This window comes from Parasteatoda tepidariorum, chromosome 7, assembly GCF_982258835.1.
Source record: "Parasteatoda tepidariorum strain Cologne lab strain chromosome 7, Ptep-v5.0, whole genome shotgun sequence".
Lineage (NCBI taxonomy): Eukaryota > Metazoa > Arthropoda > Arachnida > Araneae > Theridiidae > Parasteatoda > Parasteatoda tepidariorum.
This window is the reverse complement of record NC_141761.1, coordinates 8,232,790-8,246,469: the sequence shown is the minus strand read 5'-3', so window position 1 is coordinate 8,246,469 and position 13,680 is coordinate 8,232,790. Positions and strand designations below refer to the sequence as shown.

Here is a 13,680-nt window from a genome sequence, read left to right as displayed (position 1 = left end):
AGTAATATTCAATTCTAAATCAACGATGTTTAAAGCAATCAAGAAAGTGTAAGCAATTTTAAAATAAAATTTAGCTAATACCAATTTAAGTTAAACAAATCAAGCTTTTAAAGTACATTTAATTTTGAGTGATAAGTTTGAACTTTCTCACACAGAGAAATCAAATCACTAACCTAAATTAAAAATATAAGTCATAATTTATTCAAAACGCATTATAAGTTAAAATATATTTAAAAGTTTAAAATTTAATAAATACAATAATGCAATTCACTCCAAATGCAGATGATAAAGTGAACTAGAACAATTTCATAAACTGAATTCGTTGATTTGAGTTTACTTTAGTAGCATCATTTAAAATATAGCGGTCTTTTAAAATGCGTATTTATCTTGAATTTGTGATGCAGTGGTATAAACAAAAGAAAAATATTTTGAATTGCTGTTTAAATATACTTTGATAAATGTGACTATGCTTGAAGGAGGCGACTGCTCAACACTAAAGATTAACCCTTATTTCTAAAATGTTCATAGTACATATTTTTCTATTGATGTTTTCAGTTCAGGTAATGGGAAAACACATTAAAAATCCAAGTTTCATTAAATTCATACGTTGTTACCCAACACAAGTGATCTCCAAATTTCGAATTGTGGAAAATTTTTCTGCAATTTATCTCATACAGCTTTCTCTCAATTCTTGCAACAAAATTTCCAAATAACTTACATCTTTATATAAAATTATAAGATAAGTTTTAGAGTGATCTTAGATCCATACTTGTTACTACAGTCAATAAATCTAAATTGTCTTTCGTTAACATCGATCTCGAAATTGCTTTAGTTAAGTTGTGTTTTATTAAACACAAATATTTATATATACATCAAAGCCTTTTCCGATGTCTGTGAAAATGTTTTGCTAGTAAAAAGTATTGCATAAATGTTGGCGATTTTAAGAGCTTTAACTTAAGAAATATATTAAATTTTAACAGAAACAAGGAAGCACTTTCATAATTAAGTCGTTGTCTTATTTAGAAAGCTAAAGCAAGCTGACCGTAACACATTTTATAACCCACAATTTTAAGTTTTCAAAGCGTAGAGATGCATTTTTTCCATATTCTGACAGAAACAGACATGAATTAACGATAAAAACGTCTTCTTTGAATATTTTTGAAAGGTTTAAAAGTGTAACATAACAATAACATAACACAGTAACATAACAATCAGTTTAGTGCTTAGTTCAAAATCAATCACCATATTATAAGTCCAAAAAGATACATTTTGACTATTAAAGTACGGTATAGATTTTCTGTTGCATATTTTTTTATACTTTTGGAAGTATTTTTTTGTAACATTTGCTCTGAATAATATTCTTAATAATACGAGCTTGATTTTCAACCCAACTAAATAATACATTCTGTCATAAAACTGTATTTTACCATCAGTTACATATTTTACGCATTTAGTAAATAATTGTTTCCCAATGTGTCATACATTTTAGATTTTCTTTGTAAAAAAATTATGGTATTTCAACATAGAGAGCAGTTTTTTTTGTAAATTTTTATATTTATAGCATTAAAACTATTCTGCAAAATACCGTAAAAAAAGAAACGTTAAAAAAAATCTCAATTGACAATGTTCAGTGAATATTTAGGAGCCTTTTGATTTCGAATGTACAGTTTTAAGTGCTTTCTGTGTGACATGGCAGATGAGTTAGTGAAAAAAAGGATAACTTTTTCATTGACCAAGTTTAAAAGTTTTACCTGTATTTCAATTTAAAGTTAAAATCTCGCCTATTATTTACAGTAAATTAATTTAGCTACCATTCTTACACAAATTTCTCATTTTATGTTATCATTATTTTGTTATTAAACACATTGCTCTTTTATTTAAGATATGCATCATAATATCATCATTGTTTGACGTAAATCATACTTTAATATTCGATTCTTATAAAAATTCTTTGATGGTGGCAAGTAAAAAGGTTTTAATTTGTAACGCTGTTAGGAAGTTACAAGGAAGACTGTTATAGCATCATTTCTTTAATACCTATTTAGTTTTTTTTATTTTTTATGAACATCTATTTTGTGGTTTTTTAATGTGTTACAAATTAAAGAGATCTTAGTAGCAAAACACATGTGGTCAACAAAGGACATTAATGAGAATTTGATAAAATTCAATTTTGAAACACTAGATGATATTTTTCTTTTCGAATTGAAACCATGTTGTTTAAATTCGAAGTAAAAAAATTCACAGATTTCATAAGATTGAACATAAAATTCCACAATATATTTTCCATGAAGATTCCATGAAGATTTCCATGAAAATTAATTTATAAATTTAACTATATTAAAATTTTTATTGGCATCTTTCTTCTTAAAACTTTCCAGTTGTGCCTTTTATAATTGCGAAATGTAAATTTGAAATTGAAATTTCCGCTGGTTTATTATTTTTTTTACAATATAAGACATTTTATAAGACTATATTCTCTCTCAAATTTCTTTTTCCCTACTTCTTTCTTAACAATGGTACTGAATATTGAAATGAAACTTTTCTTCCATTGGTCCATTTTAAACGAATCATAGTCCAGCACTAGTACATATGTATAGTCAGCAAAAAAAAAAAAAAAAAAAAGATATCACCCTGAATAACCTTCGTTCTAATGATCGGATTTTCACGAACAAAGTGTCAATCTTAATGGTTCCTGGGGGTGACCTCAAATATGCTAATTAATTAGTGCTAACTATTAATTAAGTTACGAAATGAGCCACAAAAACGTACTTTTTCTGATTAAACATATATTTTTTTTTACACATTTGGATTTTTAACCTTCAAAATATAGGGGGTAGCAGCAATCTGGGAAATATGGTCCCCAGAGTTTGGTCAGGAGAGTGATCCAAAGTTCGTACCCCTTAATGTTAATTTCACTTTTTACGTTTTTAGTCATATTTCTAAAACTAATAAAGCAATTCAAAGAAAATTTCACCCAGTCAAACAAATAATTTACCCAAAGATAATTTCATGAAAAAAATAATTTTTAATAATAATTAATTATTTTTTATTACTTAATTAAATTGAAAATGAAAAAATTTTGAATTTTAAGGCATTAATTTTTTTATACCATATTAAGCTACATATTTTTCAATTGAAAAATCTAAAGTTTCAACTGTTTTTATTTATTAGAAGCTGAGAAAAATTAAAATTAATTATTTAAAAAAAATTAATTTGGCGACAATAAAGAAATAATTAAATGGGGCGATTAATATTAAAATGTGATAAACTTGCGAGAACTTGACTTCGTGCGCGTCGCGTAAAATTTCATTCATATTTTTTTCGCTAATAATAGTTTGCTAATCTTTTTATTTTTATTTTTTTAAAACTATAAAATACAATGTTTCTTTTTTAGTCTTCTAAAAATGGATTTGCAATTTAGTAAATAAATTTGAATAAAACATTTTATTGAATAAAAAACATTTTATTCAACGAATGTCGAGTTTTATAAAAGCATGCTTCTGATAGAATATGATTATACAACAGATTGTGCTTCTTTAATGTGATTACTTTTTATTTTTTGTTTGTTTACTCAATAACTGATACAATTGCAATAATATACATACGTATGAATAAATTTGGAATAAAATATTTATCAATTTCTTGAATATATATCTTATAAATATTAATCAAAATGCGTAGTCATCATTTTTAAGCATCTCTCACAACATCGCAAATTTCTCAACATTTTATAGGGTAAACTAACCAGTGAAGGAACACTTAAGCTTAGCTTGTCTTTAAAAAAAAATCATAAAAATCTCAAAATTTGTAATTTTAGCTAAATGATAGTGATTTTATGTTATTAAATGCAAATTATGTTATTAAATGCAAATTATGTAACACAGTTTAATAGTCCGTTCTAAATTATGCATGTTTATCATTGTGTAATCTGATGATGTTTTTATTATTATTATAATTCGATCATTTTTTTGTTTAATCTTTTCCTCATATTTTTTAAGCTTTTTTTTAAAAATCTTTTTAAGTATTTTTTTTCTTTTCGTCATGAGTAATTTATTTCTTTTTCTTTTGATTTAACCTTCCTCTTTTTTCCAAATTTTTGGCCAATGTAAATGTATCTTCGAAATTTCTTTTGATTTTCCAGTTCCATTTCCAGAATTTCTCACTGGATAATAAATGAGAAAAGGAGTTTCGAAGTTTGAGTAAAACCCATCTCTCATTGACTTATATCTAGTAGTTACTTATGAAACCAATCGTTTTTGCAACTAACAATGCCTCAAGAGGACTTATCTCAAAATCAGTTTTCAAGATGCATTATCAATGTTAGTTGTTTCATCTTCAGTGCCAAAATTTGATTAACCAAATGTTCTTTTTGAAATAAATTCTTCTATATTGAGAAAATCACAGGCTATTGGATATTTGGGAGATTAAACTTTTCGGTCAATGTTCCTTTAAGAATTTGCAACATAACTTGTGAGATTTCCTTCTCAAGCTTCTGAAGAAATAGCGCATCGTTACTCTCAAAGCATGTATTTTGTTGATAAGCTGTCTTGCTCATTAACTCTTGGTGTCTGTCTCGCATGCATTTGTTAAAGTAAACGTTTTCTACATCGAATGGAAAAATATCGCATTTCATAAAAGCATTTTAACTTCATCAGTTGATGCCTTAAAATCTTATTCAAAAATGGATGTAAAATCTTCTCGACTTATGTTTTACAATTCTTTTGTTTTCAAGATCTAACGGGAGATTTCCATGAATTAGGTACAGAAACAGAAAATTTGTTTTGATGAACAAAACTTACTCAGTTTCAAATTGATAGGAGATATCTATCCAGAAGAAACAAAATAGGGAATTTGATAGCATTTTTAATTAGCCATGGGTAAAAAAAAAAAGTAAAGTAAGGAAAAAAGTACCTCCATTGGTAGTTTTTCCTTACTGAAGAATTCTTTGAGATATTACAGAATCAGTCCCTGCTAAATATTTCTTTGGAAAAAGCGATTCATGAAATGTAACGATGTCCGCAGCAGCATTTTACAAATATATTGCAAATTTTTCATCTACAATATATTTGTAAATATAATATTTGTATGATTTGTATATATTTGTACTTCAGAATATAAATCCTTATAATTTTTAGAGCCAAAGATTTTTCCCGTTTAAGGGCAGTATTCAACTCTTGTTTCGTTCGCATTGTAAATGCTCACTTTCTAAAAGGATGCCAGGGCTACTTCCCTCCTAAAGATTCCTATAAAGTTCTTAAAACCAGTATTTCGAATATTATTCTCTAAGGGAAGTTTTGCCTTTTGAAATTATCTTCACCTTGCACTGAGTTATCGGTGGATGTCGCCTTAAATAAAACTTCACCCATTTTTCATCTGGATGATTGTCTATAAAAGGATTTTTCCTACCAGTTCCCGTCAGAGGACGTTAAAGACCGCAATAAGATAATAATTTAGCTAATTATTGGCACAGAAACCTGCAAAGAAATTTTCTATTCAAGCTTTTATTATTATATTTAGTTGTTATATTTAGTCAGTAAACATAGTTTATTAAAGTGACTAAGGTATGATGTAATAACTAATCACTACATTTATAAAAAAAAAAATAATAAATGAATTATTATTATAATTCTTTAAATAAATTTAGCAATTAAATTTGCATTTTGAAATGAAGTTGTTATAGAACTAATCATACAACATTTAACTGAATTTTAGGTGTCCTCTATATCTCAAAACTAAATGATAATTCGAACGTTACGAAATTCGAACACCTACCTGCCATTTAATTTTATTTATTATATTTTCATTATTATTCCTTTATGCATTCTTTAACAAAGAAAGATGAGCGATTCTACTTATAGAGCACCTTGCGCATGATTAACTGACGAATATATTGTAAAAATAATTTAAAACAATGGAAATAAGCCGATTTTCCTGGATTTATCCAGTTTTTACCCAATATTCGCATTTTATCAATTTAAAAAAATTATTTCCTATATGTAGGACCTTCTAAAATATAGAAAAACACATTGAAAAAATAATATAATGCAAAATATGCAAAAGAAAAGAAAAATAAATTTTTTTGAAAAGTTGATAAAGCTGGGATTCAAACCTGCACCTCCTCGCCCCAGGCATCAGTTACCAGTCTGGCGTCTTGCCCACCAGACCACTCTAACACTAGAAGCCAGTCACGATTTCGCTTCGATAGCCCTCTCACGGTCAGCTATGCAGTAGGCCTTTGAGGGGCCCCCTGCACCCCCTAATACACCTATAAAAATTTCCGGCAAGAGACATGTTTGGACCATGGACCCCAACTTAGGGTCCGAGTTTGAAAATTATAACTTAATATAAAAGGGAGTTAGACGGCTTCGAAATTCGAACTCCGCACCGCCATTTTATTTTATTTAATACATTTTTATTATTATTCCGTCATGCCTTCTTTAACTAAGAAAGATGTACAATTTTACGCATAAAACCCCTTACGCATCAGAAACTGTCGAATATATTGTAAAAATAATTTAAAACAATGGAAATAAGCCAATTTTCCAGGATTTTTCCAGTTTTTTCACATTATTCGCCATTTTATTAATTTAAAAAAATTATTTCCTATATGTAGGACCCTCTTAAATATAGAAAAACACGTTGAAAAAATAAAATAATGCAAAATAGGGACAAGAAGAAAAAAAAGAAATTTTTTTTGAAAAGTTGATAAAGCTGGGATTCGAACCTGAGCCCCCTCGTCCCAGCCGTCAGTTTCTAGTCCAGTGTCTTGACCACCAGACCACTCGAACACTAGAAGCCAGTCGCGATTTTGCTTCAAAAGCCTTCTCACGTTCAACTATGCAATAGAACTTTGAGGGACCCCCTTCACCCCCTAATTCACCTATAAAAATTTCCGGCAAAAGACATGTTTGGACCATGGACCCCTACTTAGGGTCCGAGTTTGAAAATTATAACTTAATATTAAAGGGAAATAGACGGCTTCGAAATTCGAACCCCACACTGCCATTTTATTTTATTTATTACATTTTTATTATTTATCCGTTATGCCTTCTTTAACTAAGAAAGATGTACAATTTTAAGCATAAAACAACTTACGCATGAGAAACTGTCGAATATATTGTAAAAATAACTTAAAACAATGGAAATAAGCCAATTTTCCAGGATGTTTCCAGTTTTTACCCATTATTTGCAATTTTATTAATTTAAAAAAATTATTTCCTATATGTAGGACCCTCTAAAATATAAAAAAACACGTTGAAAAAATAAAATAATGCAAAATAGGGAAAAGAAAAAAAAAGAAATTTTTTTGAAAAGTTGATAAAGCTGGGATTCGAACCTGAGCCCCCTCGTCCCAGCCGTCAATTTCTGGTCCAGTGTCTTGACCACCAGACCAATCGAACACTAGAAGCCAGTCGCGATTTTGCTTCAAAAGCCTTCTCACGTTCAACTATGCAATAGAACTTTGAGGGACCCCCTTCACCCCCTAATTCACCTATAAAAATTTCCGGCAAAAGACATGTTTGGACCATGGACCCCTACTTAGGGTCCGAGTTTGAAAATTATAACTTAATATTAAAGGGAAATAGACGGCTTCGAAATTCGAACCCCACACTGCCATTTTATTTTATTTATTACATTTTTATTATTTATCCGTTATGCCTTCTTTAACTAAGAAAGATGTACAATTTTAAGCATAAAACAACTTACGCATGAGAAACTGTCGAATATATTGTAAAAATAACTTAAAACAATGGAAATAAGCCAATTTTCCAGGATGTTTCCAGTTTTTACCCATTATTTGCAATTTTATTAATTTAAAAAAATTATTTCCTATATGTAGGACCCTCTAAAATATAAAAAAACACGTTGAAAAAATAAAATAATGCAAAATAGGGAAAAGAAAAAAAAAGAAATTTTTTTGAAAAGTTGATAAAGCTGGGATTCGAACCTGAGCCCCCTCGTCCCAGCCGTCAATTTCTGGTCCAGTGTCTTGACCACCAGACCAATCGAACACTAGAAGCCAGTCGCGATTTCGCTTCAAAAGCTTTCTCACGGTCAGCTATGCAATAGAACTTTAAGGGACCCCTACACCCCCTAATTCACCTATAAAAATTTCCGGCAAAAAACATGTTTGGACCATGGACCCCTACGTATGGTCCGAGTTTGAAAATTATAACTTAATATTAAAGGGAGTTAGACGGCTTCGAAATTCGAACCCCACACCGCCATTTTATTTTATTTATTACATTTTTATTATTATTCCGTTATGCCTTCTTTAACTAAGAAAGATGTACAATTTTAAGCATAAAACAACTTATGCATGAGAAACTGTCGAATATATTGTAAAAATAACTTAAAACAATGGAAATAAGCCAATTTTCCAGGATGTTTCCAGTTTTTACCCATTATTCGCCATTTTATTAATTTAAAAAAATTATTTCCTATATGTAGGACCCTCAAAAATATAAAAAAAACACGTTGAAAAAATAAAATAATGCAAAATAGGGAAAAGAAAAATAAAAGAAATTTTTTTGAAAAGTTGATAAAGCTGGAATTCGAACCTGAGCCCCCTCGTCCCAGCCGTCAATTTCTGGTCCAGTGTCTTGACCACCAGAGCAATCGAACACTAGAAGCCAGTCGCGATTTCGCTTCAAAAGCCTTCTCACGGTCAGCTATGCAATAGAACTTTGAGGGACCCCCTACACCCCCTAATTCACCTATAAAAATTTCCGGCAAAAGACATGTTTGGACCATGGACCCCTACTTAGGGACCGAGTTTGAAAATTATAACTTAATATTAAAGGGAGTTAGACGGCCTAAAAATTCGAACCCCACACCGCCATTTTATTTTATTTATTACATTTTTATTATTATTCCGTTATGCCTTCTTTAACCAAGAAAGATGTACAATTTTACGCATAAAACACCTTACGCATGAGAAACTGTCGAATATATCGTAAAAATAATTTAAAACAATGGAAATAAGCCAATTTTCCAGGATTTTTCCAGTTTTTACCCATTATTCGCCAATTTATAAATTTAAAAAAAATTATTTCCTATATGTAGGACCCTCTAAAATATAGAAAAACACATTGAAAAAAATAAAATAATGCAAAATAGGGAAAAGAGAAAAAAAGAATTTTTTTTTTTGAAAAGTTGATAAAACTGGTATTCGAACCTGCGCCCCCTCGCCCCAGCCGTCAGTTTCTAGTCCAGTGTCTTGACCCCCACACCGCTCGAACACTAGAAGCCAGTCGCGATTTCGCTTCAAAAGCTTTCTCACGGTTAGCTATGCAATAGAACTTTGAGGGACCCCCTACACCCCCTAATTCACCTATAAAAATTCCCGGCAAAAGACATATTTGGACCATGGACCCCTACTTAGGGTCCGAGTTTGAAAATTATAACTTAATATTAAAGGGAGTTAGACGACTTCGAAATTAGAACCCCACTTCGCCATTTTATTTTATTTATTACATTTTTATTATTATTCCGTTATGCCTTCTTTAACCAAGAAAGATGTGTAATTTTGCGCAGAAAACACCTTACGCATGAGAAACTGTCGAATATATTGTAAAAATAATTTAAAACAATGGAAATAAGCCAATTTTCCAGGATTTTTCCAGTTTTTACCCATTATTCGCCATTTTATTAATTTAAAAAAATTATTTCCTATATGTAGGACCCTCTAAAATATAGAAAAACGCATTGAAAAAATAAAATAATGCAAAATAGGGAAAAGAAAAAAAAAAAGAATTTTTTTTGAAAAGTTGATAAAGCTGGGATTCGAACCTGCGCCCCCTCGCCCCAGTCGACAATTTCTAGTCCAGTGTCTTGATCACCAGACCACTCGAACACTAGAAGCCAGTCGCGATTTTGCTTCAAAAGGCTTCTCACGGTCAGCTATGCAATAGAACTTTGAGGGACCCCCTGCACCCCCTAATTCACCTATAAAAATTTCCGGCAAAAAAACATGTTTGGACCATGAACCCCTACTTAGGGTCCGAGTTTGAAAATTATAACTTAATATTAAAGGGAGTTAGACGGCTTCAAAATTCGAACCCCACACCGCCATCTTATTTTTTTTTATTACATTTTTATTATTATTCCGTTATGCCTTCTTTAACTAAGAAAGATGTATAATTTTACGCATAAAACACCTTACGCATGAGAAACTGTCGAATATATTGTAAAATTAATTTAAAACAATGTAAATAATCCAATTTTCCAGGATTTTTCCAGTTTTTACCCATTATTCGCCATTTTCTCAATTGAAAAAAACTATTTTTTATATGTAGGACCCTCTTAAATATAGAAAAATAAGCGGAAGAAAAAAAAAAAGAAATTTTTTTGAAAATTTGCTCAGATTTTGCTTCACATTTCTGAAAGTTCCCATTCGCGAATTTTTTTCGTACAGTGAGAATGTCCTTTTAGTTTAATCAACAGAAGAGCTAGTTGCCCTACTGCGCCAGGCTGAGCAAATATTTTAAAATTAAAGAAGTCATGTAACAGTAATAGAAGGTCGGAAACGGCGTAATCAAAACACTCGAAATTTGAATTCGAGAATAAAATTTAAATTTTTGTTTCTTTCAATAAACTTCGAGAAATAAGATTATAATTTTATAATACTATGAAGAATGGACCTCGTTGAAGAAATCCCTCGTATCTTAGGAATTCCTTTAAGGAACATTAAGCAGTATGCATTTGATGAAGCTATATGCTTGGTTAGTTTTATTTCCACCCACAAAATGTTAAAAATAGTCACGGAACTAATTTAAACATTTTGTGGTATACCATGCATATTGTATTTTCTACTGCAAATCACATTTTTATATCTCAATCGCAAATATAGTAATGTTTAATATTGTGAAGTATGATTACTCAAACCAACTCTTAGATTCTATGTTAAGTAGGTTTTGTAATTCTGTATACGTAGGGTGACCAGACGTCCCCGATTTCCGGGGATTGTCCCCGGCGAGGACCTCGTGTCCCCGGTCGGTTTGCGTCCCCGGTTTTGTCCCCGGTTATAAAATTAAAAAATTTTGTGGAAAATATTTGATAAAAATATGTTATATGCAATTTTTATTTTCTCAAAAATTTTCATACAAATTAATGTAAGCATTGAAAATTAAATGTTAACTAGTTTTTAAGAACGCACTATAACTTATACTACAGAAATTTTGGAACACATAACTTTAATATCTAGTTATGTTTACATTTTTACTAGGCTGTACGCCAGACAAGTTTATATAAGAAACGAAGTTTAAAGCAAGACGTAACATGAATATTAGTTGCTGCTTTTAAAACAATTAATATCTTGGGTTACATAAACTGCCAATATTAGCTAATTTCCACTAAAAACAACAACAATTACTACATTTCCGTTTTATTTTAGAAAAATAACTAAAACATTTTATAAATATCTAGCCAATAAAGTATAAAACCATTTTTTATGAAATTGTTATTATTATCACTTACGACTAATTAATTTTCATAAATTCTAATTATTCTACATTTTGAAAACCTCATAATTTGTTATCGTAATAGATATTTAGAAAAATATTTTTATTTCTTTAAAATAGATGTCAATATGGCAACATAAACAAAAAAAAAGAAAATGCCATTATTTGGATGATTGGAAAAACGAGTTTCCATTTATTGAACCGAATCCTAATAATTCTTCCAAAGTAAAATGTACAATGTGTAGAGCAACGTTTTCAGTTGGATGTGGAGGACGAACAGCTATAGCAGATCACATTCTTACAATTAAACACAAAGAAGCTTTGGCAGCAAAAACAAAAACGAATCCGTCAAACAGTTTTTTCGTAAGCTGGAACCATCCAAAGAAGATGTTGACTTAGCAACATATGAAGGAACGCTTGCATTTCTCACCATTCGTCACAACCAATCGTTTCGCAGCATGGACTGTACTTCAAATTTACAGAAGAAATTTGTAGACAAGAAATTTTCTTGTGCCCGAACAAAATGCGAAGCTATCGCTGTCAATGTTTTTTCTCCGTGGGCATTTCTTGAATTGAAGAAAGATTTACGATACTTCCAATCACAATCATGTAAAATTACTTCCTATTTTAATGCGGTATTTTCAGTGGGACAGTGCTAAAGATTCAATTAATAATAAACTTGTATCACTAAACGAAATTAAAGGAGAAACTGTAAAGATTTTATCTTCAGAAATATTAAACGCACTATTCGAGTTCCAATTGAAGGATAAAATGGCTGGTTTGTCTGCGGATAATACTAACACTAATTTTGGAGGATTGTTAAGAAGAGGAACAGAAAATGTTCATGCTAAACTTCAAACTGAGTTAGGAAGAGATATTTTTGGTTTTGGGTGTAATGCTCATATTATACATAATGGCGCAAAAACTTCTTTTGATTGTTTGCCTGTAGATATTGAAGTTATGGTATCTAAACTTTTTAGTTATTTTAAAATTTACACTGTCCGAATTGAAAGACTGAAAGAATTTTGTGAGTATGCTGACCAAGAATATCATAAAATTTTAGGACACATTCATGTTAGGTGGTTGACATTACTTCCTGCTGCAGAAAGAATTCGTAAAATTTATTTATCTCTTAAAGAATTTATGTTGTCTGAAAAAAAGTGCCCAAAAATCTTGAAGAATTATTTTGAGAGTGAAACAACCGAGTTATGGTTCTTTTTTGCGCATTCCCATGCAGCAATTTTTAATCAAAGCATCTTGAAAATTGAAAGCGATGACAAATGTGTTATTGAATCTGGAGTGGTTGTCAAGGATTTGATATTTAAATTGAAAGCACGAAAGAATGCCAAATTTGTTCCACTTGTTGTAAAACCTGAATTGACTAAATTGATTGCTGAGAATATCATTACTGAAGATTCTTATTTAGAAACGTCGAAAGAATTCTATGAAGCTGCGATTTCATATTTAGAAGCTTGGAACGATAACAACGATGATATGTCTGATTTGAAGTGCCTTTTTTTTAGATTGTAAGCCTTCACGGTCTGAATTCGACGAGGCAGTTCTGTCTCTCTCTTCAAAATGTGCCATTTTGAATGTTAATTCCGACGATTTATTTGACGAGTTTACTTATCTTGAAGGTTATTTGGATTCAAAAGACGATAAATGGTACCAATCCGTACACATAACAGACAAATGGCGCGAAATAAACAATTATTTTCAAAAAAACAATATACCATTTACAAATATTAAAAGAATTGTTGAGATTGCAATGTGCTGGCCAAGCATCAATGCGCCTGTAGAACGGGTATTTTCGCGCATAAATAACTATTGGACTAATGAAAAATCGCGAATGGATGTGAATACAGTGAAAACGGTTTTATCTGTACTGATTAATTTTGATTTTTCATGTGACATATTTTCTCAATTACTCGAAAAAAATCCTGAAATTTTAAAGAAGATTCATGTTTCAGAAAAGTACGGTGTTTAGAAATAGTATAATTTTAAAAGCAATAAAATTGTTTTGTTAACAGATTTTAAAATTGTGTAAAAATGTTATGATCACGATTTTACACTATACGATTATAATTTATATACTAAATTATAAAAAAAAATGTAAACGAAAAAAAAAATTTTTTTTTTAAGATAAAAAATTTCTTCAATTTTTTCTGTCGATAAAATTGGGGGGGGGGGTAGAGATGAGTGTCCCCGGAATTGCCCG

The 13,680-nt window shown here is 30.2% G+C and overlaps 1 protein-coding gene and 1 long non-coding RNA gene across 21 annotated transcripts in view; one reads left to right on the top strand and one right to left on the bottom strand.

The window, feature by feature from the left end:
* Nucleotides 1-13,680, top strand: part of LOC107440777 (mitochondrial potassium channel ATP-binding subunit) — a 546,992-nt gene that overhangs the window by 511,978 nt on the left and 21,334 nt on the right. For 3 of the 20 annotated variants that reach the window (XM_087167254.1, XM_087167252.1, XM_087167251.1), the window contains exon 1: nucleotides 10,541-10,724. The exons of 5 other annotated variants lie outside the window; for them this stretch is intronic. Coding sequence is in view for 4 of the 15 variants with exons in the window: in XM_087167261.1 (XP_087023387.1) it covers nucleotides 10,638-10,696 (59 nt within the window). In the remaining 11 variants the exon portion in view is untranslated. 12 more of the 20 variants (XR_015435256.1, XM_087167249.1, XR_015435254.1 and 9 more) reach the window with 10 other exon arrangements.
* LOC147806797 (uncharacterized) overlaps nucleotides 1-13,680 on the bottom strand; it is a 494,278-nt gene that overhangs the window by 460,149 nt on the left and 20,449 nt on the right. The gene's annotated exons all lie outside the window — the stretch shown is intronic.